Source organism: Eubalaena glacialis, chromosome 16 (genome assembly GCF_028564815.1).
Source record: "Eubalaena glacialis isolate mEubGla1 chromosome 16, mEubGla1.1.hap2.+ XY, whole genome shotgun sequence".
NCBI classification, from domain to species: Eukaryota; Metazoa; Chordata; class Mammalia; order Artiodactyla; family Balaenidae; genus Eubalaena; species Eubalaena glacialis.
Window position 1 is genome coordinate 82,974,658 of NC_083731.1, and position 25,802 is coordinate 83,000,459.

The following is a 25,802-nucleotide window of genomic DNA, read 5'->3' on the forward strand; positions in this document are numbered from 1 at the left end:
ACTCCCTTCCTCGGTGAAGCCGATTGGAGACCCGCTTTCTTGATGGATTCGCCTTGGCAGGATTCCTGCTCGCGGTTACACCAAAGCGCTTCTTGGAATTGAAAAGTGAGCGCCGCGGACAGCAGGGCTGGGCGGCAGTCAGGGTCGGGGCAGCAGGGAAGAGGGACCCGACTAAGAAACCTTCAGGTCAGACACACAAGTCAGCCCAGACACGCGGGCCAGGCTGAGGAAGGCAAGGCGAGCCTCAAGCATTAGAGGGACCAGAGGTCGATTCAGCAAAGCTGGTGCTCACGGCGTTATCTTGCTGCTGGAGCAATGGCTTTGTGCAGGGCTCAGTCCTCACCCACGTGCTGATGTCTTACACCCTTGGTCTCCTTTAAACTCAGGCAATCCTGCAAGCACACATGGTGGCTGCATGCGTTTCCTATGGCTGCTGGAACAACTAGCCACAAGCTCAGTGGCTTAAAACAAGACAAATTGATTATCTGGAGGTCAGAAGTCTGAAATCAGTCTCATTGGGCCAAAATGAAGGTGTCCGCATGGCTGCATTCCTTCTGGAGATGCATCGCTTCTGTTTCCTTGCTTTTCCCAGCTTCTAGAGATCGCCTGCATTCCCTGGCTTGTGGGCCCTTCCAACCTCAAAGCCAGCAATGTCTGATCATGTCTTCTTTGCGACACCAACTCTTCTGCCTCCTTCTTCCACATTTGAAGGACCCTTGTGATTACATTGGGTCCCACCCAGATAATCCAGGATAATCTCTTAAATTGAACTTAAATTCAGCTGGTTAGCAACCTTGATTCTTCCTTGCCACGTAACATAACCCATTCACATGTTCCCGAGATTAGGATGTGAACACCTCTGGGGGGTCATTATTCAGCCTACCACAATTAGTCTCATGTTTCAGATGAGAAACTGAATCTTGGAGAAGTTGAATAACTTGCCCAGGGTCACCCAGCTACAGAGTAGCAAAGCCAGGATTCACAGCCTGGTCAGTACGACTCTAAAACCAGGTGTGTTACCTCTTCGACTCTACATGCACACCTCAGAAATAGCGTGGGTTCAGTTCCACACCACCACGATGAAGCAAATACCGCGATAAAGCAAGTCACAGGAATGTTTTTGTTTCCCAGTGCACATAAAAGTGATGTTTATGCCAAACCGTAGTCCAATATATGTGCAATAGCATTATGTCTAAAAAACAAGGTACATACCTTAATTAAAAAATACGTTATTGCTAAAAAATGCTAACCATCATCTGACAATGCAGGGCTGCCGCAAACCTTCAATGTGTAAAACAAAAAACAAAAAAAAAGAAAACCACAGTGTCTGTGAAGCACAATAAAAAGAGGTATGCCTGCACTAAAGCAAACAGCAAGTGTTCTCTTGAGTTTACAGCCTAGATCAGAACAATCGATATGCACATCCATGGAAACACAACACAACAAGACTCAAAAGAGGAGGGGCAATGCAATAGAGTGGGAAGGATTTGGTGACTAGGATTTCGTCCCCCACCTGACATTAACCTGCTGTTTGTCACTGGCAAAGCAAACTCTCTGGACTTAGTTTCCTTACCAGTAAAACTAAGAGACTAATAAAGAATAACTCTGAGATCCATTTAAGCTCTAGGAGTTGATGGTCTAATGTACTGGTTCTCAAGGTGTGGTCCCTAGATCAGCCACATCAGAATCACCACGGAACTTGTTGAAAATGCAAATGTGAATGCCTTCCTTGGACCTAAGGAATTAAAAACTCTGAGGGCGGGCCCAGCAAGAGTTTTAACAGCCCTCCAGGTGATTCTGATACATACTCAAGTCTGAGAACCACTGTTCTAAGGTAATTCGAACTGTATAGGTAAAAGCAAAGATGCAATTTTCAAATTACATTTGGCCTTTTATCCAAATTCCTTCCTTGGATTCTTCATCTGGATCCTTCTTGATCTGGTTCTCATAAAGGTCCTCCTAAAAATCAGCCTTGAAGCCTCGTTCAAACCGATAGGATCTCACGATTCAGTTGGTACCACTGAGAACTCTGGAATGACCAGCCCTTGGTCAGTCCCCTGCAGAGAACCCAGAGAGGTTGGGTCACGGGGGCCTTCAGATCTTTCTGATGGTCAAAAAATCCTTTACCGGAGAAGTCAACAAATGGAAAAGGTAAGAAACCAATGTACCCTGTCCTGGATAGACACAGGAGAGCCAGAAGAGCCCTGCTGACCTTGCTGGGGGCTCTGGATACCCAGGATTTCCATTGATCTATGGACACAGTAAGAACTCCAAAGGGCGGGAGTCCCTTACAAATCTGCCATTTGGGGTGAAGCACTTAGTGAGTAAACAAGCCCCAAAGTGATAACTGCAGCAGCCGCCAAGCAAATGCATCACATCTATTCTTACACCTCATTAGAGACACAAAACTGCAGCCTCAAGACTGAGAGAAGATCCATCTCCCAGTTCCAGAAAACTAGAGAGAAAATTCCCTTTTATTTAGTTGAACAATGTTCCATGTCAGATGGGATCTAATACCTGACACTCGAACAGTTTGAAAATCTATAATATCAAAGCTCTCCCCTGCTTCCTCTCATTCTCATGCTTCTGTTTTGTTTGTTTTGAAGTTGTGATTTTGTCTGGGTGATGCAAAATTATAAAAAATTCTTTATTGTCCAAGGAATGTGCTCATAGAGACAAGTGTCTAGTGACGTGACATTAGATCAGCCATTCAATCATTCCTGCCTCTTATATCAAGTCACCATGGGCCCTGGTACAACACAGTCGGCCTGAAATTGAACGAAACTCTCCCAACTCTAAGAAAACGGGCTCTTCTCTGGATTTCCAGAATACGCCCAGAGTCCTAACCCCCATTCTGGCTCAAGCCGGTCCCTCTCCCCATCCAGGATCTCTGACACATCTTCCATCAACAGCTTCATGCACACATGCCTCTCCTCGCCAGAGGGCCGCTGCTGGGCTGAACTCAAGCAGCTTTTGTCCTTTGGTCAGTGATGCGGCTGCCTTTAGGGACCTTAGAGGTCACTCGTCTGGTCCCTAAAGTCACAAAGCCTGGGTCCCACTCGGGGCTGCCACTTTTTTTTTTTTTCAGTATTAAAATGTTTAATTTTATATTGTCTTTACCACGTTTAATCTTCTTCTTTTTTTTAACATCTTTATTGGAGTATAATTGCTTTACAATGGTGTGTTAGTTTCTGCTTTATAACAAAGTGGATCAGCTATACATATACATATATCCCCATAACTCCTCCCTCTTGCGTCTCCCTCCCACCCTCCCTATCCCACCCCTCTAGGTGGTCACAAAGCACCGAGCTGATCTCCCTGTGCTATGTGGCTGCTTCCCACTAGCTATCTATTTTACATTTAGTAGTGTATATAAGTCCATGCCACTCTCTCACTTCGTCCCAGCTTACCCTTCCCCCTCCCCGTGTCCTCAAGTCCATTCTCTATGTCTGCATCTTTATTCCTGTCCTGCCCCTAAGTTCTTCATAACCTTTTTTTTTTTTTTAGATTCCATATATATGTATTAACATATAGTATTTGTTTTTCTCTTTCTGACTTACTGCACTCTGTATGATGGACTCTAGGTCCATCCACCTCACTACAAATAACTCAATTTCGTTTCGTTTTATGGCTGAGTAATATTCCATTGTATATATGTGCCACATCTTCTTTATCCATTCATCTGCCGATGGACACTTAGGTTGCTTCCATGTCCTGGCTGTTGTAAATAGAGCTGCAATGAACATTGTGGTACATGACCCTTTTTGAATTATGGTTTTCTCAGGGTATATGCCCAGTAGTGGGATTGCTGGGTCATATGGTAATTCTATTTTTAGTATTTTAGGGAACCGCCATACTGTTCTCCATAGTAGCTGTATCAATTTACATTCCCACCAACAGTGCAAGAGGGTTCCCTTTTCTCCACACCCTCTCCAGCATTTGTTGTTTGTAGATTTTTTGATGATGGCCATTCTGACCGGTGTGAGGTGATACCTCATTGTAGTTTTGATTTGCATTTCTCTAATGATTAGTGATGCTGAGCATTCTTTCATGTGTTTGTTGGCAATCTGTATATCTTCTTTGCAGAAATGTCTATTTAGGTCTTCTGCCCATTTTTGGATTGGGTTGTTCGTTTTTTTGATATTGAGCTGCATGAGCTGCTTGTAAATTTTGGAGATTAATCCTTTGTCAGCTGCTTCAAAATATATGCAAATATTTTCTCCCATTCTGAGGGTTGTCTTTTCATCTTGTTTATGGTTTCCTCTGCTGTGCAAAAGTTTTTAAGTTTCATTAGGTCCCATTTGTTTATTTTTGTTTTTATTTCCATTTCTCTAAGAGGTGGGTCAAAAAGGATCTTGCTGTGATTTATATCATAGAGTGTTCTGCCTATGTTTTCCTCTAAGAGTTTTATAGTGTCTGGCCTTACATTAGGTCTTTAATCCATTTTGAGTTTATTTTTGTGTATGGTGTTAGGGAGTGTTCTAATTTCATTCTTTTACATGTAGCTGTCTACTTTTCCCAGCACCACTTATTGAAGAGGCTGTCTTTTCTCCATTGTATATTCTTGCCTCCTTTATCAAAGATAAGGTGACCATAGGTGCGTGGGTTTATCTCTGGGCTTTCTATCCTGTTCCATTGATCTATATTTCTGGTTTTGTGCCAGTACCATACTGTCTTGATTACTGTAGCTTTGTAGTATAGTCTGAAGTCAGGGAGCCTGATTCTTCCAGCTCCATTTTTCTTTCTCAAGATTGCTTTGGCTATTCACGGTCTTTTGTGTTTCCATACAAATTGTGAAATTTTTTGTTCTTATTCTGTGAAAAATGCCATTGGTAGTTTGATAGGGATTGCATTGAATCTGCAGATTGCTTTGGGTAGTATAGTCATTTTCACAATGTTGATTCTTCCAATCCAAGAACATGGTATTTCTCTCCATCTATTTGTATCGTCTTTAATTTCTTTCATCAGTATCTTATAGTTTTCTGCATACAGGTCTTTTGTCTCCTTAGATAGGTTTATTCCTAGGTATTTTATTCTTTTTGTTGTAATGGTAAATGGGAGCATTTCCTTAATTTCTTGTTCAGATTTTTCATCATTAGTGTATAGGAATGCAAGAGATTTCTGTGCATTAATTTTGTATCCTGCTACTTCACCAAATTCATTGATTAGCTCTAGTACTTTTCTGGTAGCATCTTTAGGATTCTCTATGTATAGTATCAAGTCATCTGCAAACAGTGACAGTCTACTTCTTCTTTGCCGATTTGGATACCTTTTATTTCTTTTTCTTCTCTCATTGCTGTGGCTAAAACTTCCAAAACTATGTTGAATAATAGTGCTGAGAGTGGGCAACCTTGTCTTGTTCCTGATCTTAGTGGAAATGGTTTCAGTTTTTCACAATTGAGAACGATGTTGGCTGTGGGTTTGTCATATATGGCCTTTATTATGTTGAGGTAAGTTCCCTCTATGCCTACTTTCTGGAGGGTTTTTATCATAAATGGGTGTTGAATTTTTTCAAAAGCTTTTTCTGCATCTATTGAGATGATCATATGGTTTTTCTCCTTCAATTTGTTAATATGGTTTACCACATTGATTTGCGTATATTGAAGAATCCTTGCATTCCTGGGATAAACCCCACTTGATCATGGTGTATGATCCTTTTAATGTGCTGTTGGATTCTGTTTGCTCATATTTTGTTGAGGATTTTTGCATCTATGTTCATCAGTGATACTGGCCTGTGGTTTTCTTTCTTTGTGACATCTTTGTCTGGTTTTGGTATCGGGGGTGATGGTGGCCTTGTAGAATGAGTTTGGGAGTGTTCCTCCCTCTGCTAGATTTTGGAAGAGTTTGAGAAGGATAGGTGTTAGCTCTTCTGTCAATGTTTGATAGAATTCACCTGTGAAGCCATCGGGTCCTGGGCTTTTGTTTGTTGGAAGATTTTTAATCACAGTCTCAATTTCAGTGCTTGTGATTGGTCTGTTTATATTTTCTACTTCTTCCTGGTTCAGTCTCAGAAGTTTGTGCTTTTCTAAGAATCTGTCCATTTCTTCCAGGTTGTCCATTTTATTGGCTTGTAGTAATCTCTCATGATCCTTTGTATTTCTGCAGTGTCAGTTGTTACTTCTGCTTTTTCATTTCTAATTCTATTGATTTGAGTCTTCTCCCTTTTTTCTTGATGAGTCTGGCTAATGGTTTATCAATTTTGTTTATCTTCTCAAAGAACCAGCTTTTAGTTTTATTGATCTTTGCTACTGTTTCCTTCTTTTCTTTTTCATTTATTTCTGATCTGATCTTTATGATTTCTTTCCTTCTGCTAACTTTGGGAGTTTTTTGTTCTTCTTTCTCTAATTGCTTTAGGTGTAAGGTTAGGTTGTTTCTTTGAAATGTTTCTTGTTCCTTGAGGTAGGATTGCTATAAACTTCCCTCTTAGAACTGCTTTTGCTGCATCCCATAGGTTTTGGGTCGTTGTGTTTTGTCATTTGTTTCTAGGTATTTTTTGATTTCCTCTTTGATTTCTTCAGTGATCTCTTGGTTATTTAGTAGTGTGTTGTTTAGCCTCCATGTGTTTGTATTTTTTACAGATTTTTTCCTGTAATTGATATCTAGTCTCATAGCGTGTGGTCGGAAAAGATACTTGATACAATTTCAATTTTCTTAAATTTACCAAGGCTTGATTTGTGACCCAAGATATGATCTATCCTGGAGAATGTTCCTTAAGCACTTGAGAAGAAAGTGTATTCTGTTGTTTTTGGATGGAATGTCCTACAAATATCAATTAAGTCCATCTTGTTTAATGCTTGTCATTTAAAGCTTGTGTTTCCTTATTTATTTTCATTTTGGATGATCTGTCCATTGGTGAAAGTAGGGTGTTAAGGTCCCCTACTATGACTGTGTTACTGTCGATTTCCCCTTTTATGGCTGTTAGCGTTTGCCTTATGTATTGAGGTGCTCCTATGTTGGGTGCATAAATATTTAGAATTGTTATATCTTCTTCTTGGATTGATCCCTTGATCATTATGTAGTGTCCTTCTTTGTCTCTTGTAATAGTCTTTATTTTAAAGTCTATTTTGTCTGATATGAGAATTGCTACTCCAGCTTTCTTTTGATGTCCATTTGCATAGAATATCTTTTTCCATCCCCTCACTTTCAGTCTGTATGTGTCCCTAAGTCTGAAGTGGGTCTCTTGTAGACAGCATATGTACAGGTCTTGTTTTTGTATCCATTCAGCCAGTCTATGTCTTTTGGTTGGAGCATTTAATCCATTTACATTTAAGGTAATTATTGATATGTATGTTCCTATTACCATTTTCTTAATTGTTTTGGGTTTGTTATTGTACATCTTTTCCTTCTCTTGTGTTTCCTGCCTAGAGAAGTTCCATTAGCATTTTTTGTAAATCTGGTTTGGTGGTGCTGAATTCTCTTAGCTTTTGCTTGCCTGTAAAGTTTTAATTTCTCCGTCGAATCTGAATGAGATCCTTGCTGGGTAGAGTAATCTTGGTTGTAGGTTTTTCCCTTTCATCACTTTAAATATGTCCTGCCACTCCCTTCTGGCTTGCAGAGTTTCTGCTGAAAGATCAGCTGTTAACCTTATAGGGATTCCCTTGTATGTTATTTGTTGTTTTTCCCTTGCTGCTTTTAATATTTTTTCTTTGTATTTAATTTTTGATAGGTTGATTAATATGTGTCTCGATGTGTTTCTCCTTGGATTTATCCTGTATGGGACTCTCTGTGCTTCCTGGACTTGGCTATTTCCTTTCCCATATTAGGGAAATTTTCAGCTATAATCTCTTCAAATATTTTCTCAGTCCCTTTTTCTCTTCTTCTTCTGGGACCCCTATAATTCGAATGTTGGTGTGTTTAATGTTGTCCCAGAGGTCTCTGAGACTGTCCTCAATTCTTTTCATTCTTTTTTCTTTATTCTTCTCTGTGGTAGTTATTTCCACTATTTTATCTTCCAGGTCACTTATCTTTTCTTCTGCCTCAGTTATCCTGCTATTGATACCTTCTAGAGAATTTTTAATTTCATTTATTGTGTTGTTCATCATTGTTTGTTTGCTCTTTAGTTCTTCTAGGTCCTTGTTAAACGTTTCTTGTATTTTCTCCATTCTATTTCCAAGATTTTGGGTCATCTTTACTATCATTACTCTGAATTCTTTTTCAGGTAAACTGCCTATTTCCTCTTCATTTGTTTGGTCTGGTGGGTTTTTACCTTGCTCCTTCATCTGCTGTGTGTTTCTCTGTCTTCTCATTTTGCTTATCTTACTGTGTTTGGGGTCTCCTTTTCGCAGGCTGCAGGTTTGTAGTTCCTGTTGTTTTTGGTTTCTGCCCCCAGTGGCTAAGGTTGGTTCAGTGGGTTTGTAGGCTTCCTGGTGGAGGGGACTGGTGCCTGTGTTCTGGTGGATGAGGCTGGATCTTGTCTTTCTGGTGGGCAGGACCACATCCGGTGGTGTATTTTGGGGTGCCTGTGACCTTATTATGATTTTAGGCAGCCTCTCTGCTAATGGGTGGGGTTGTGTTTCTGTCTTGCTAGTTGTTTGGCATAGGGTGTCCAGCACTGTAGCTTGCTGGTCATTAAGTGGAGCTGGGTCTTAGCGTTGAGATGGAGATCTCTGGGAGAGCTTTCACTGTTTGATATTACGTGGAGCTGGGAGGTGTCTGTTGGACCAATGTCCTGAACTCGGCTCTACCACCTCAGAGGCACAGACCTGACACCTGGCTGGAGCACCAAGACCCTGTCAGCCACACAGCTCAGAAGAAAAGGAAGAAAATAAGAAATAAATTAAAAAAATAAAATAAAGTTATTAAAATACAAAATAAGAAATAATTATTAAAAATTTTTTTAAAATTGAAAAGTAATAAAAAGATGAAAAAAAGAAAGAAGAGAGCAATCAAACCAAAAAACAAATCCACCAATGATAACAAGTGCTAAAAACTATACAAAAAAAAAAAAAAGGACAGACAGAACCCTAGGACAAATGGTAAAAGCAAAGCTATACAGACAAAACCACACAAAGAAGCATGCACATACACATTCACAAAAAGAGAAAAAGGAAAAAAATATATATATATCATTGCTCCCAAAGTCCACCACCTCAATTTTGGGATGATTCATTGTCTATTCAGGTATTCCACAGATGCAGGGTACATCAAGTTGATTGTGGAAATTTAATCCGCTGCTCCTAAGGCTGCTGGGAGAGATTTCCCTTTCTCTTCTTTGTTCGCACAGCTCCCAGGGTTCAGTTTTGGATTTGGCCCCGCCTCTGCGTGTAGGTCGCCTGAGGGCATCTGTTCCCCGCTCAGACAGGACGGGGTTAAAGGAGCATTTGATTCGGGGGCTCTGGCTCACTCAGGCCGGGGGGAGGGAGGGGTACGGATGCGGGGCGAGCCTGCGGCGGCAGGGGCGAGCCTGCGGCGGCAGAGGCCAGCGTGACGTTGCAGCAGCATGAGGCACGCTGTGCGTTCTCCCGGGGAAGTTGTCCCTGGACCACGGGGCCCTGGCAGTGGCGGGCTGCACAGGCTCCCGGGAGGGGAGGTGTGGAGAGTGACCTGTGCTTGCACACAGGCTTCTTGGTGGCGGCAGCAGCAGCCTTAGCGTCTCATGCCCGTCTCTGGGGTCCGCGCTGACAGCCGCGGCTCGTGCCCATCTCTGGAGCTCATTTAGGCGGTGCTCTGAACCCCCTCTCCTCGCGCACTGCGAAACAGTGGCCTCTTGCCTCTTCGGCAGCTCCAGACTTTCTCCCAGACTCCCTCCCAGCTAGCTGTGGCGCACTAGCCCCTTTCTGGCCGTGTTCATGCAGCAAACCGCAGTCCTCTCCCTGGGATCCGACCTCCGAAGCCCGAGCCTCAGCTCCCAGCCCCCGCCCGCCCCGGTGGCTGAGCAGACAAGCCTCTCGGGCTGGTGAGTGCTGGGCGGCACCGATCCTCTGTGCGGGAATCTCTCCGCTTTGCCCTCCACACCCCTGTGGCTGTGCTCTCCTCCGTGGCTCCGATGCTCCCCCCTCCGCCACCCGCCGTCTCCGCCAGTGACGGGGCTTCCTAGTGCGTGGAAACCTTTCCTCCTTCCCAGCTCCCTCCCACTGGTGCAGGTCCCGTCCCTATTCTTTTGTCTCTGTTTTTTCTATTTTCCTTTGTCCTACCCAGGTACGTGGGGAGTTTCTTGCCTTTTGGGAGGTCTGGGGTCTTCTGCCAGCGTTCAGTAGGTGTTCTGTAGTTGTTCCACATGTAGATGTATTTCTGATGTATTTGCGGGGAGGAAGGTGATCTCCACGTCTTACGCTTCCCCCATCTTGAAGGTCTCCCGGCTGCCACTTTTTGACTGTGCGATTGTGGGTGCATTTCCTAGCCTCACTGAGTCTCAGTCTCCTCATCAATTGAAGGTGAATGGAGACATGAGTATTTATTGATACCTCTCTGGCTGTTGTGAGAATAAAATGAGAGAAAGCAGCTCCAGGCTCGTAGTAAGCATTCAATAAACGGTGGCTATTATTCCTCCAACCTCTCCTTCTTATAACCCCCAATGGAAATGTCTTTCCTACTGACAAATTATTGTTATTCCAAATATTCTTTTGTGCCAGTTTTTCTGCAGGACAAAACTGACAAACCCACTTTGTCTGTCATTTCTTGAGGTCTAACTACGAGCTACTCAGCAGATCTCTCAACAATTCACTGTGCTGTGTTCAACTGGATGCACCGCACTGCCAGTGTTTTTATGGAGAAAAGGATTCATTGCAATTTTCCCTTTCATTTTTCTCCACCTTTAGGAATGAGATATAGAAGCACTTAATGTTTTGCTAGTTAATTTGGGTTTATTTAAAATAAGTAAATATGGGAGGGATAAATTAGGAGTTTGGGATTAAAATATACACACTACTATATATAAAATAGATAACCAACAAGGACCTACTGTATAGCACAGGGAACTATACTCAATATCTTGCAATAACCTATAATGGAAAGGAATCTAAATAAGAATATGTGTGTGTGTATATATACATATATATATAAAAGTGAATCACTTTGCTCTACACCTGAAACTAACACAACATTGTAAATCAACTATATTGCAATAGAACTTTAAATAAATAAATACATAACTAAGTAAATATTGGTAATAACAGTATCAATACTAATCAAGAGAACCAATGTAGATGTATCACCTTCAAATCACTCACAAGTCCCTGCTACTTGGAAGTGAGTCCAGAGTGGATTCTGAGAAGTGTGGGGGGAGAAGGGACCTTAGGGTATCATTTACCAAAATGCATCTTATGAAACACTAAACCTTTGATATGCTCTAGAAAAAAAAAAGGAGGGGTGTCTGTAGTTAAATAAGACCTCCCCTTCTTGTAGAACCAAGAATCACAGTGTCTTAGTACTTTAAAGGTTCTCAAAAGTCTTGCTGTACAGAACTTGTTCTTCTCTTTAACACCTGTTAACAGCCCATGAACTTGTAATCTATGGGTCACATTTTGGAAAATGACACATCTGCAGAGACCCATCTTCTCTCCACAACCTGTGCTCACCCGCACTCATGGAGAAGAATCTTAGGTCAGTTAACTGAGACTTTCTCCAAATATCAAACTTTGACGGCTCTGGCTGCGCTCATCAACTGGGAACAGGTCTTTGACCTATGTTTTAGACACATGAAGACAGAGTCAAGGTCGAGATCCTTTTAACTCTCAAACCCTGACTCAGCTCTGCCCTCGAGGGAGATGGGTGGTAGAGCAGCCCATTAACCGAGGCTGAGTCTGAGCTGAAGGCCTCACCTGGCTGGGACGTCTGTTTACCAACAGCCCCCAAATCTTGAACTATCTGTATCAGTCAACAGTCATACTTTATGCTGAAAAGCATGCATCAGCCATTTCAATCCACCAGCATCATTTATTCTTTATGCTATTTTCCCTTTATACGGTCTCTAAACATTTATGATCCCACACCCCATCAACCAAGAGTTTTTATCATGCAACCCTATGACGGGTATATTTATGTACAAATTATATACACATCCTACTCTCAATCTGTATATTAAAATTGAGTAAAGTTCAATTTCCTATTTTTTAGATAGCAACATTAAATACATGTTCTTTTCTTCTCACACCCCTACGGCTCTTCTTGTACCCCTCTTTGGTGCTTTTGGAGGCCCCTGGAGAAGCTATCACTGGGGATGACTTGCTACCGAGCTAACACATAAGGCCCTTCCTGGTAGCTTCCTGGCTGGGGCACGCAGACCGGGGGCTCCTGGCGTCGCCAGCAGGCGGCAACCTCTGTGTTGATCTTCAGCACCTTCCACAGCCCACCTCAGGCGCACACAGGGCGCTGCCAGCTGGGTCAGGGAGGAAGTAGTCTTTGTAACAGAACCACAGCAGTGTCTGGGCAACCTTTTAATTACAGAAAATTCTCCTCCGCTCCCCCCTCCCCCCAAAGCTCCTACCTCTCCACAGCTCTCTCTCCTCCCCTCCCTCTCCTTGCCCTCTCTCGGGGGGTAAATGGGAAAGTCACGTGGGTTTGGGAGCTGGGCGGCAGCACCCATGTGATGGGGACCCCCAGGCGGCACCAATCACCCACCACTCTCCTCTAGCGCCTTCTGACTTCAGGGACCCCACGCCATTGCAGAACTTCCAAACCACCTTCCAAACGACAGCACAACCATCCCCAGAGGGCACTTCCACAGTCTGGAGGCTGGCAGCGGGGGACCAGGTGTCAGCGAGGCGGCTTCTTAGAAGCAGAGCTAGTTCACTCCTGGGGGAAACGGCAGACACCAGGCGGCCTGGCCTGCCCCGGTTCTTCTTCATTTTCGGCAGGATGGAAACTTAGCTTCTCACCCGGTACAGAGAAATTCCGCTGCATGCAGCCCTGCCCCACTTCTCCAGACGGGCCCGGCCGTGCTCCTAAGAACACGGCGCAGCTGGTGAGAAGGCAGTGATCTGGGCGGAAGAAGCTTCCCTTTCCGAACAGGTAGAATGGTATTCACGTTCTTTTGGATTCCGTGTGGGGGGAGGTTCTGGCATTACCCCTGATGGAGGACACTGTCTTTGCCCCTCTTGCACTCTTGCACGTGGGTGTGTCTGCGGGGACCTCTCCCATCTCCCCTGCAAACAGCACAGAGGGGCTGACAGCACCGCACACACTCTCCTCCACCTCCTGTAAATGTGAACATCTAATATGGCTTAAATCACATCCTTACACTTCTTCAGTGGATTCTGAGAATTAACACACCGAAGGTCCAAATCTTAAGATGGAAATCTCCCTGTAAGTAGTTCAGGAAGGGATTTCCTCGGAATCAGACTGCACAGGAGTGCTGGGTCTGAGGGGCTGGGGCCGAAGGGAGGCAGAGCAGCCTCGAGGGGCTGCATTTGCTTGTGCTATTCCTGCCGTTCTAGGAGAACGTTGCTTGTGTAGCCACGACTCCCACTTTGGAAGGCTCTCTGGAGACATCCAAGTCACCTCCAAGCCGAGACTGAAGGCCAGCTCCTTGGCCAGCCCAGAGCTGCAGCCTCCCTTTCTCACAGGCCAATCACAGGCTCAGAGAAGTAGGTGACAGGCCGCTGGCTGAACCCTCTGTCTGAATGCGTTCAGCAGAGAGGAAAATGAATGTTGGATTTGCATCCCAAATAGCACCCGCCTCCTTCACTGAGTTCTTCAGGTGTTTTCAAACAGCCTTTTCATTCAGAAGTAAAGCAGGAGAGGTGGAGAAGCCATTGCATAATTCCCCCATTCTTTCCGTTCTGGGTGCTCCAGGAGACCTGGCTTAGGAAACGCACTAGAGTCCCCTCCAGACCCCACCGAGGGGACCTGAGGGGCTGCAGGCAGCTGCCAGCTGGTCCTGCCTGTTGCTTCCGAAGCCGGCTGGTGAGTGATGGCTGGTTTTCCCGGCAGCCCCTCTGGACTAACGCCCCAGAAAATCTGTCAACTCCACGACTGAATGACTGGCTGAGAGGTTCCTGAACAGGCGGAGCTCCATCCCCCCATCCCACAGCCCCGCTTCCTCTCTTTACACACCAGCACTTGTTAAGATGATGAAAAGTGCCCCCAAAGTCTCCCAGGTGAAGTTCAAGCTTCCCTGGGAACCCCGCCTCCCCGGCCTTTGGAAGGTTGGCCCAGACAGACATGCATCCCTGTGCCCAGGCCCCCTCTCTGTTAGTTAGCAGTGTCAGGGTTTGGACTCACTTGGCAGTGTAGACCCGTTCAAAGGCAAGTGTCCCCGTCCTCTGGAAGCTCCACCCATTATGGGTCTTGCTTTCGTGCTCCACCTTGTGGGCAAAGAACCCTGCCAGAGGGAAAAGTTTGGATTTGGTTTATAACGGGGAACGTTCACGAGCCTGGTATCCCATTATTTTACTAGAATGTTAGACGGTTCCTTAACTTGACCTCTAAGGAGCCCTAAATGTCCTCCATCAAATGTCACTGAGCAAAAATTTATTCAGCAGCTACCCTCCACTAATCACTGCGTTTGGTGTTGGAGACTCAATGGTGAGCAAGACACGACCCTCACTTTCAAGGATCCGACAGTCGGAAAAAATAGACAACCAAGTAAAGAAATTACACTACAGAGTGACTCGTGCGAATATTAGATTGAGTGAGAATACAGAGCCATCGAGGGTCAAAGGGGGCAACTTAATTCAGTGTTTGGGACAGAGAAGGATTCCTAGAGGAGGTGATATTTAAGATAAAATCTGAAGAACAAGTGTGGCAAGCAGAGGAGACCACTCCACTCTCGTGTAACGGAATGTGCAAAGGTCCAGAGGCAAGAACCTCTGGGGTTCAGTACATCCAGCTTATTGGTGGTGGGGAATGGGAAGTGGAACCTGGTACAATTACAAATGAGACCGAAGAGGTAGGTGGTGAATTGTTCTTTCAATGACATTTCTCTATTATCACTTGCCATGTGCCAGACACTCAGCTTACGTCTGAGAACAAAACACACAAAGAGCCTTGGCCTGAGGAGCTTTTGTTCTGGCGAGGATACAAGAAGAGAAGACAGACCACACACCGTAAACAAAACGCAAAAATTAAAACGACACAGTGTGCCAAGCTGTGGACAAAAGAGAAGGCACAGCACGACAGGGGCCGCTGGGGGTGCAGACAGGGCGGCCGGAGGGAGCCCCAGGGAGAAAGCAGTAAGTGAACCAAGGCTGAAGAAGACGGTGGCTGAGAAGTGCCTGCCGGACTTAGCAGCATGACCGTGACCTTGATGAGAGCCACGTTAAGAACTTCTGAATTTATTTCCGTCTTGAGAGCAGCAAGGAGTTACTGACAGATGTAAGTTGAGGAGTGGCATCGCCAGAAAGGCACTCTGTCTTTCGCATGGTGAGTGTTTAAAGGGGTGAGACCCAGGACACGGGAAAGACAGAAGGGAGCTGGTTAGGGTGATGCTTGTGGGATTAAGAGATGCCGAGGGGACACAATCTGCAGGCTGGATGGTGGGGATGGCGGGGTAAAGGTCTGTCCCTCCCTCTCTCTCTCTCTCTCTCTCTCCCTCACCCCTCCTATTTTATTCCTTTCCTCCTATTTCAAGAGTGAAAAAGGGAGAAGTGTGATTGTCAGGGATCCACTCACAGGGTTTCTTTCCATCAACTTTCTATTAGACTCCTCAAAAAGACATGAAAAGGATGCCTTATCCATTGTGTACATGAATAAAAGTCTTCATGTTTTCCTTTTTGTCAAAAGTACATTCCTCTCCTAGAACTGTGCCCGTTTTGAGCAGAGCTGCAGGGCTGGCTTGTCTGAAGGCCCTCTGTTAGGCACTGGATATATGCTCCTTTATTGGGCCTGGCACCAGCTCTGTGAAGTGGGTGGTACTGTCCCCACTTTGTAGACAAGGGCCCTACTGCTCAGGGAGGTTAAATAACTTTCTCAATGTCACTCCACCGGGGAGCAGGGAGGTTGGGATTCAACTCCAGCTGGGCATTCGAGGGTGTGTTTATCCTCCTACTGTCACATAGAAGCTCACTTCAGGGATTCCATCAACTACACAGGGTTTAAGTATCCAACTGTCCACTCTGGACATCCCTTCTTACCATAGAATACAGTGGAAAATTCTGATCATTGTCTTTCCAGAACCCAAGGTGACACCCCTTACCCCTGAACATGTAAACAGAGACAGTATTAAGAAAGTCTGAGGTTATTTCTGCAACCAATTGCACAGCGTGGCCGTCCTTCTCCGAGTCTGCCTCTCTTCTTCCTCTCCTTGCCCAATAACAAACCCCTTCCTCTTTTCCAAGCCTTAGCCCTCCACCTGCAACCTTGACGCTGCTTCTGCCACCCTCTTCGGGTCTTTGTTCATCAGTGTTTGCCCCATTTCCTGAACCTTCAGTCTCTGTTTTCCTCCTAATCTTTACCTTTGAAACACACTCAGATCTTTCCTACCCTCAAAACAAAACAAAAACAAGCCTGCCTTAGTCCTGTATCCCACTAGGGTCTACCTCTCCCTCCTTCTAAGCTAAATTTGAAAGAGTTGGGCCACCTTTGTCCACTCCTCCAAACACTGACACTCCAACTCCTATTATCCTTGACCATGTTACAGAAACTATGCATGCAAAGACCACTCACACTCTTCTCTTGGCTGGCTGCTAACATCAGGCCAAACCAGAGAGACAGAGAGAGACACGGAGAGAGAAGGCTGCAAACGGTGACCAAGAACTTACCACATGCTGGGCTCTGCTGGCTACTCTACCTATGTTAATTATCTCAGGCAATACCTTCAACCATCACACATAGAAGATATTAGTAACTCCATCTCTCTGTTGAGGAAACTGGTGGTCAGAGAAGGTAAATAACTTTCTCAGGATCACATAAAAAGCTCTTGAGATTTTCATTAAGTTAGTATGAGCCAGCAGCGTGATACAAAAGAATAATTCACACATCCATTATTTTAACAGAACTGGTGTCTGAATCTCGGGAACAGTTTCCCTGCATGGAAAACACCCACCTGCATCTTAGAAAGAACATGGCAAGTTGGTGGGGAGTGGGGTAGGAGGGGGAACCCAATGACAAGGGACTCTGGAAACCAAGTCATATGAGGAATGATACATTGAAGAAGGGATGTTACAGGTGACTTTGTAAACACAGAAGCAGCAGGCACAGTCTAAGCTTTTCCAAAGAACAGACACACTAGTGGATAGAAATTATAAGGCAGCAGATTTCAGTTCCATATGAGAGACAACTTCCTGAGTAGTGAGCATTTGAATGAATGAATTTGAGACAAAATACACTGTGTAAAGGTCTACCCTTTGGAGTAGGTTTGAATCCCAGTTTCACCATTACTGGCTCTGGAACCTCCAACCAATGGTCTAACCTCTCCAAGCTCCACTTTGCTTACCTGTGAATTAAGCCAGGACATGGAAGCAACCTAAGTGTCCATTGACAAGTGAATGGATAAAGAAGATGTGGCACATGTATACAATGACTATTACTCAGCCATAAAAAGAAACGAAATTGAGTTATTTGTAGTGAGGTGGATGGACCTAGAGTCTGTCATACAGAGGGAAGTAAGTCAGAAAGAGAAAAACAAATACCGTATGCCAACACATATATATGGAATCTAAAAAAAAAAAAAGGTTCTGAGGAACCTAGGGGCAGGACAGGAATAAAGACGCAGACGTAGAGAATGGACTTGAGGACAAGGGGAGGGGGAAGGGCAAGCTGGGATGAAGTGAGAGAGTGGCATGGACTTATATACACTACCAGATGTAAAATAGATAGCTAGTGGGAAGCAGCTGCATAGCACAGGGAGATCAGCTCGGTGCTTTGTGACCACCTAGAGGGGTGGGATAGGGAGGGTGGGAGGGAGACACAAGAGGGAGGAGATATGGGGATATATGTATATATATAGCTGATTCACTTTGTTATACAGCAGAAACTAACACACCATTGTAAAGCAATTATACTCCAATAAAGATGTTAAAAAATTTTTTAAAAATAAAAAACAAAGAAATATAATACTATATATTTCATAGGGTGCAAGGCTTAAATGAGATAATAGTATGCCCAGCACCATACTTGACACAAAGCTAATTCTCAATACACTTAACAATGGGAAGGGCAAGGCCAGTGCGTTGTGAGCCCTCCGTCAGGGGAGTGTTCAGCAGGGGCTCTTGAGGATGCTGTAAAGAAGATTTCTGCTGTCACCATTCAGGCCTCCGCGCACGAGGCCCGGGTCCCTCCCCTCAGCTCACCCTCTCCTCCCAGTCTAATTAGTTTGGCTTCCTATGGAAATCACTTTCTCTAAATCTGTGTTTCCCAGGTTTGCTTCATGGCAAAGCTGCTGGCACCTTGGCCAAGAAGCTGGAGGTCCTCTGGATGCTACGCATAGGAAATGCATCTCCCTCCACTCCCTGGGAAACCAGGCTTTGGTAGTTCTGGTCCAGGTCTCTTGGAATGAGGTACTTTAAACTTGGTCTGCATTTCCAAACGTGCGTTCTGCTGGATCATGCTGGAAGAGGGCCACGAGTTCAAAGATCTTGATGACTAACGAGCATCTGGGAGGCAGAGGAGAAGGTTCCACCAGGCGGGTGGGCTCTGGCCCTTCCCCCAGGGAATCGGGCGCACACAATGTGCCGAGAGCGCAGAGCCCTCCAACACTGTCACAGACACGGGGACTGACCTCCTTGTCTTGGGACAAAGACAAAGTGTGCCGCGCCTGGCAACAACATGTAAATAGTTCCTAAAGCTAACAGAAAGGGTATCAAATGTAATTGGGGGTGGAGGCAGAGTTTTTGCATATTTTCCGCACTCAATAAGGTAGACCTATGGCTGCAACATCGAGGTTAATTAGAATTGCAAAGAGAAGTTCTGGACCTACATTTGGACCTTTGTGTTTGCCTAAAAACTCAACGGTTAAAACGGGTAGAGGTGTTATCTTCCAAGTCATTTGAATTTTTCTTGTTCCCCTGCACGGGCACATTTAACAGTTAGAAACAAGAAGTCCTCACAGGGTGATCTCAGCATCGCACGGGAGCCCTGGTCTCTGCCTCAGAGGGGAGCAGGGCTGATCCTAAGCCTCTGAGGGGGAGGCAAGGGCTCCTTCTGTGGCTTCAAAAGGGCAGCAGCATGTCTTTTCCCCCGAGCATGGGTGGGACAACGCTGTGAAAGGGAAGTGGGGGGATTGGAGGGGGACGGACAGAGGCTGTGATGCTGGGGCCGTGCTGTCCACACCGCTACACATGCACCCCAATCACCTGTGTGCCCAGGATGAAAAGTCTCCAGCCCAAAGCAGGAGCTGGTCCACACTTGTCTCTCCCCCACCAGGAAGCCTCCTCAGTTCATGGGACTGTGTCAGGGAGACCGCTGTGTCCTGTCGTTATCTATCTGAAATGGCCGGCCAAAAGATTGCGGTTCAAACTCAGACATGTGGCCGTCTGTAATCTCTCCTCCCCCCTTGCACCGAAGAAGAAGACTTAATCTCATCTGCCAAAAAATAATTAGAAATCTCATCGTCCACCTCAAGTCCGCTCCGGGTTTGCTGTGCTTCTACGGAAAAGCCCAGGACCCCCCGGACAGACCAGGGCCAGGTCCTGGGGCATCTCAGGAGAGATGAAAAGAGTCTGTTCTCACAGGAGGAGACCCTCCAGCTTCCCCCGACTCGGCCTGGACCAGCAGGGAGCAGCTCAGGGTGCACTCGAACCTCTGCTCAGCCCCATCTGCACAGGCGGCTGAGGGGACCCTGGCTCCCGTCCACGGTCACCGACATCGACGGGTATCCGGGGGAGGGCCGGAGGGGGAGAGCTGAACAAGCAGCGCCCTCCGACACCCATGCGACTGCCTCCACGGGGGCCGGAAGCATCACTGCAGGCTTCCTGCTTCCTGCCTGCCCATCTTTTCCCGCCAGCCTCTCCTTTCCTGGGAGGCAGGAACCTAGCTTTCTTGTTCACTGCTACATCCTCATGGATGCGGGACCCTTCCTGGACAGAGCAGGGTCCCTGTGGGTGTATGCAGGCCGAATGAATGAATCCCTTGGTGACTGACAAGACTAAGGGAGCCCCAACACGAAACAGCAATGGCCTGAGACTGTGGCAGCCTCAACCGGCCCTTCGTCCCCTCTCTGAGCTGCAACTCTGTTGTGTGAGGTTTAGAATGAAAATGTTTGGGTCAGAAAGCTGCCAAGTGCTGTTCCGGACACCAAGCGGGGGAAAGTGGCGGGAGCGTTGGTGGTGGTGGGATGAATTGGGAGATTGGAATTGACATATATACACTGATAATGTATAAAACAGATAACTAACAAGAAGCTTCTGTATAAAAAAATAAATGAAATAAAATTCAAAAATTCAAAAAAGAAAAAAGAGAACGTGTTGTTCCATGGAGGAAACATACTCGGAGTATGCAAAGTGGCCACTCTCTGGTGCGGGGAGACCACGGGAAGCCTTACTCAGTGCCCAGAAGGCTCATCACCAGCCTCTGTCCACACTCGAGATGGGGGAAAATATCCGAATATCCCCAATTGATTGAATACCCAAGTTTCCAAAGTGTGCCAGGGTGTGAGCATTCAGTAATTACCATTAAGTTACAGAGCTGCCCTTAGTAATTCCTCTCCTTTTTTCTCTATCTTTGTAAACTGCAAATCCCAAAGACACTGGCCGTACTGATAGAGAGAGCCTGAGGCAGTCCTAGCTCAGAACTTTAAAGAGAAAGTTCTACCCAGTCCTGCCTTTTTCAGTTCTAGGTCCCTTGCTTGGTTTAAGTGATAGCAGAGTTAATGGAAATGCAAACCCCAAACAAGAACATCCTCCCCGCTCTCTCTCCCCCTTTATATAAGTACATAATGCCTACCAAAAAATGCTTCAAAAACTACGCATTGCTAGAGAAAAAGAAAGTATTGCAAAGAACATGTTTCTTCAAAAGAAAAAAAAAAGCATTACAGAGGTAAAATAATGTTAAGGTGAAATCCCCCTCACACCGCATAAATTTCCTTTTTTTTAGCCTACAGGTGACAGGTGAAGAGCGCCCAGCTGCACTTAGTATAACCCAGTGTCTGGGTGAACATATATCTGATTGTCCCTTTCCAGCCTTCCTGCCCTCCAGCTGGTCTCTGGCCACAGTAATTCATAGTTAAAATGCTGATTGCAGACACTCCAGTGACGGTTTTTGTACAACCTCCAGCTTGCTGCCCTGGCTCTACAGACATGATTAATCATCCCCATTAAAGTGAAAGAACGATTGGTAGAAGGAAAAACCTAAATTCACGCAGAAAGGCACAAATCCCTATACATTCAAATAAAGATACAAATATAAAGACAAAAGTGTACACACACACACACACACAACTGTGTAAGCCTGACTTTCAAACAGCTAGAAACAAAATCTACCCTGAGGGAGGGGATTCCCTTACCGTTCTGGACCACGCTGATGAGGGTGACGATGGCCAGCAGGACAATATTGCCCAGGGTTTCGTGATCCATGTTTGTTTCCGGCTCCCAGCAAGGGCTGCTCAGCTCCGTGGCACCCCAGGCCCGCACTGTGCAGGAAGGGGAAGTGAGGGCCGGACTCTGCCTTTCATCATTAGAATTTCCAAAGGTCCCAGCACAATTAAAGGGCTTCTTCTTCTTCTTCTTTTTTTTTGTAAACTAGCCACCAAAGTACCCTGGCTCAGTGTGTCCTGCCAGAAGAAGCAGGGCTCGGGAGAGAGGCAGGAAGGGAAGAAAAAGTGAAGCATGTTTTTTATTTACTGAGCACCAAAAAGGTCTGTGTCCAGAGTACTGTCTTTCTTTCTTTCCTTGAATTCCTAGGGAAAAAACAACTACTTGACACATGGCAGGGTCCAGAGTAGCAGCCGAGTAATAAGCCCTGGATGAATGAATGAATGATGATGAGGTGGACGGCTGATGCCTCTGTTTCCACAGGAAACAAGCAACAAGAGAATGAAAACTAAACCAAAGAACTTAGATAAGGAGCAGAAGGGGGTCACCTAGGAAAGCTTCCACACAGGAAGGACTGTTAACCACTGCAACTGGCTTCTCTGCGGTAATTACTGAGCTACTTCCCTGGAATCGTCTCAGCATAATAATAAGAGTAGAGAGAAGGTGTAAGAGGGAACCTGCTGAGTGAGGGAGGTGGTGGCCTGGCATCTTATAGGACAGTTTTCTTCCCTCGGAAGTTACATAGATAATGCAAGATTCTGCAAACTTCATCCCAGGCTCAACAACTATTTGGCAGTGATGAAGAAGAGCTCTTATCAAAACCTCACTTTGAAAGAGAACACTGGGGGACTTCCCTGGCAGCCCAGTGGTTAAGATTCCGTGATCCCAATGCAGGGGGCACGGGTTCGATCCCTGGTCAGGGAACTAAGATCCCCGCGTGCCACACAGCCAGAAAAAACAACAACAACAACAAAAAGAAAGAAAGTAAAAAGAAAGAAGACATTGGCCACTCTACTTAGTGGCAGCAGGATTTGCATCGTGCTGTGGGAGAGGCCAGCACGGGGAAGAGATCACACAGTCCTCATACCTAAAGCAGCTGAGGCCAGCTTGAGTGAAAGAGGTCCATGGGGGTCCATGGAGGACCCAAGCGTTTGGAGCTTGGATGCACAGAGGCCAGTAGCAAGGGCAGCCCTGGCTGGTCATGATGCTCTTGAGAACTCTCTCTGAGTGCCTGGGGCACTTCACAACGTGTGGAGTCTTTACAAGATTGGTTAGGGGCCGGGCACTAGCAAGATTTGTGTATTCACCTCAACGAGATCTCATTTGTAACTGTCAGGGAACGCTTAGGTCCCAGTAGACAAGGGGTCTGGTCCCCATAAAGTGTTGGCCCTTCTAAGACCCCTGCTGTCTTAGTGACAGTGCATCAGAAGTGAAGGCCAGGCCCCTTGAAAAGTACTCTAGTTGCAAACAATAGACACTTAGTTCAAGCTAGCTTGGGCAAAAAAGGGAAATTTATTGACTCAAAGAATCCAAGGAACTGAACAACCAAACACTGAAAAGAGCAGAGATGAGGTTGGGCCTCTCAAACGGAGTTCTCTGTCTCAATCCCTCTCCTTCTCTCTCCACTTTCTCACAACTCAGCAGCCATATTCTCTCTGCAGACCAGTTTTCTCCACACAGTGGAAAATACCTCCACCTCCAATTCTGGAGTTTTATGTCTTACAGCTCTGTCACCTGTAAAGGACTGACTCTTCTCAGTGAACTATTAGGACAATCCCACTGGCCCAGGCTGGTCAGATATCTACTCCTAGGACCACCAGATGGCAGGACAATGAAAGGACCTGGTGCTTTCACAGCTGTCACGTGGCTGAGGGACACTGCTCCATAAAGAAAGACTGGGGCAGGGCAGGGGTGGGGTGAGGAGTGCCCGATGCGTCTGCTGCCACGCTGTGACTGTTCACCACTTATAATCCCAGATTTTAAATGCCCAGCCTTAAAGAATTCTCTGTATCTTACAGCCTGATGTCTTTAAGGCTCATCCTGATCTCCTTCCTGCTCCTGTGTTTCTGTCTGTGGCGTCTGAGTTTGCGCCAGGATCTGCAGGCACACAGAAAACAGCATCAACAGAATCCTACGTGGTCAGCCCAGGGCGTCTGTGGCAATCTCGCCAGATGCCAGGAACGCAGGAAGGAGCAGCCTCTCCGGCTCGTTCCCCGACCCTCAAGAGCCCCGCAAACAGGATGGGGGCGTGGGGGTTGGAGCGGAATGTCCAGCCAGTTCCACTTTAGAAAGCTGAGAAGGCGCCTGGGAAGAGGTTCACCCTTCCCGTGGTGGGACCTCCACGTCTGAGCTCCCGGAGCCTCCCCGCCCGGGCGGGGCGCGCGTACCGGTGGAGCGAGTCCACTTCACCCAGGAAGAGAGCGTTTTAACAGTCGGCCGAGATGGCTATTAAATTACAGCGTGCACATTAAGATTCTGGCTGCGGCTACACAGGAACACTTATCAGAGGTGAAGCCTCTGGAAACGCCATTCATCTCAACAGAGAGCTGCTGAGACAGAACAAAAAGAGAGGGAGGCCAGGGGCACGGGGCAGGAGCGCGCAGGGGGCGCGAGGGGCGCAGCGGCCCGCGCTGGATTCCGAATTCCTAGCAGAACGGTCTCCAGGCCTGGATCCGGCCCTGGTCCGGCCTACACCAGAGCAGACCCAGCCCTGGACCCAAGGCCCTGAGCAGCTGTGTCCTGGGGACCTAGCTTGTGCATTTGCTCTCCAACACACCCCTCTGGGGACAGATTATCCCTCCCATTGCCCAAAAGACGAGACTGAGGTGCAGAGCGGTGAAACCACAGAAAGCAAGGAGCAGACCTAGGATTCAAAACCAGGCCTGTCTAGCTTCAAAGTCTGGGTTTTTAACCACCCCGAATGCTGCTTCTGGAATAGTTTTCAGAGCTTGGGGCTCCTGGTCCTTCTGCATCCGAATTTGGCAATCCCCTCAGGGGCTAGTGAAGAGACCAATGGCCGCTCAGCCCCTAAAGAGATTTTTTTTTTTAAGAAGAGAAAGGAGAAATTAACATATTTCCAGACACCTGACCGTTAGTAAAGGTAGTTTAACAAGAAAGAGCCCACAGATCCCGGCTGTAGGCCCAACACCCTCTCCTCCCGGACCCCTGCTCCCAGCGCCCTCGGTGCTGATGCAGACCCTGCACTTATCCGTGTGTGACAAGTTAGTTAGACAAATGTGCTGGGAGTAGGGAAGAATAATTAGCACGTTCATTAATTAGAGTACAGTTAGTAGTTTGACTGTGAAGACAACCATTTGTCAACAGAGATCAGGACAGCCGGGGCCAAGCAGCGACTCGGGGGCAGCAATTCACGGAAGGCGGTGGCACTGACCAGCTGCTATTAAAATCCATGGGAGCTGCGGCTCATCCACTTAGCGCCAGCGCGCCTCCATCACCATGGCAACACGGGCCCACTTCAGGCAACAACATTCACGCATCCTTCATCTCACCACGGGTGGGTGGAGTGTTGCCGTTTCATGACGTCTCTTGCCTTCACTTTCTGGCCAAGGTTGCCCTCAGCGTTCATTAGGAAGAGGATTTCCCCGCACATAAACGTTGGGAGTGAGGGAGAGGGCGCAGAATGCCCCCAGGCTGCGGGTCAACTCTAGAGGGGCATGCAGATATAGCCCAGGTCTGTAGGCACACACTGGAGGTGGCTACAAAGCAGTTCCTTTTAATTTCACTTAATCTAAAGAATATTCAGACCTGGGACTTCCCTGGCGGTCCAGTGGTTAGGATTCTGCTCTTCCACTGCAGCGGTCAGGGGTTCGATCCCTGGTTGGGGAGCTAAGATTCCGCAAACTGCACGGCGTGGCCAAAAAAAAAAAGAATATTCAGACCAGTATTGATCTGAATGAGAAGTGATAGGACCAAAGATCAGGCCACAATTTGTTCCAGATGTCATACATCGGTAGTCTCCAAGAGAACCAATCAGCCTGGTTAAAGTGTCATGTCTTCTTCCCCGACCACAATCAGATGGCCTTTCTTTATATGAACAGCCCGCAGTTCCGAACCGAACTGAGTTAGATAGAGATGAGCCCTCATGCCAGATGAGGAAATTGAGGGGTAGTGAGTATGCTACAACCTCAGTGCTACCAATAAAAGTCCACGCATACTCAGGGCACTGAGCTAGATGCCTCACAAATCAAAATGACATGTACAGATATGACCTCAGTTCTCTAGAAGCTCAAGTTACAGGCTGATAATATCAGTGCAAGGAAACAAATAGAAGCAGAAATCCATAGGCTGCAAGAAATGAAGATAATATATCCGGAAAGCTTCTTTCTCTCTTGTCACAAACACACAACACAGTGTACTGTTATGAGTTTAATAGGAAAATTAAGCAAGTAACCCACAAGTGCAGAAGACATCATGTTGTGTTCTATGTACAGAAACAGA

At 46.3% G+C, this 25,802-nt stretch overlaps 1 protein-coding gene across 1 annotated transcript in view; it reads right to left on the bottom strand.

Moving 5' to 3' along the window:
- Positions 1 to 21,425, bottom strand: part of ALOX5AP (arachidonate 5-lipoxygenase activating protein) — a 30,963-nt gene extending 9,538 nt beyond the window's left edge. Inside the window, exons 1-2 of the mRNA XM_061170948.1 lie at positions 21,317 to 21,425; positions 14,161 to 14,260 (exon numbers count right to left, since the gene is read on the bottom strand). Of these exons, the coding sequence (XP_061026931.1) occupies positions 14,161 to 14,260; positions 21,317 to 21,386 (170 nt within the window). The 5' untranslated portion in view covers positions 21,387 to 21,425. The remainder of the gene's footprint in view (positions 1 to 14,160; positions 14,261 to 21,316) is intronic.
- Positions 21,426 to 25,802: the final 4,377 nt, after the last annotated feature.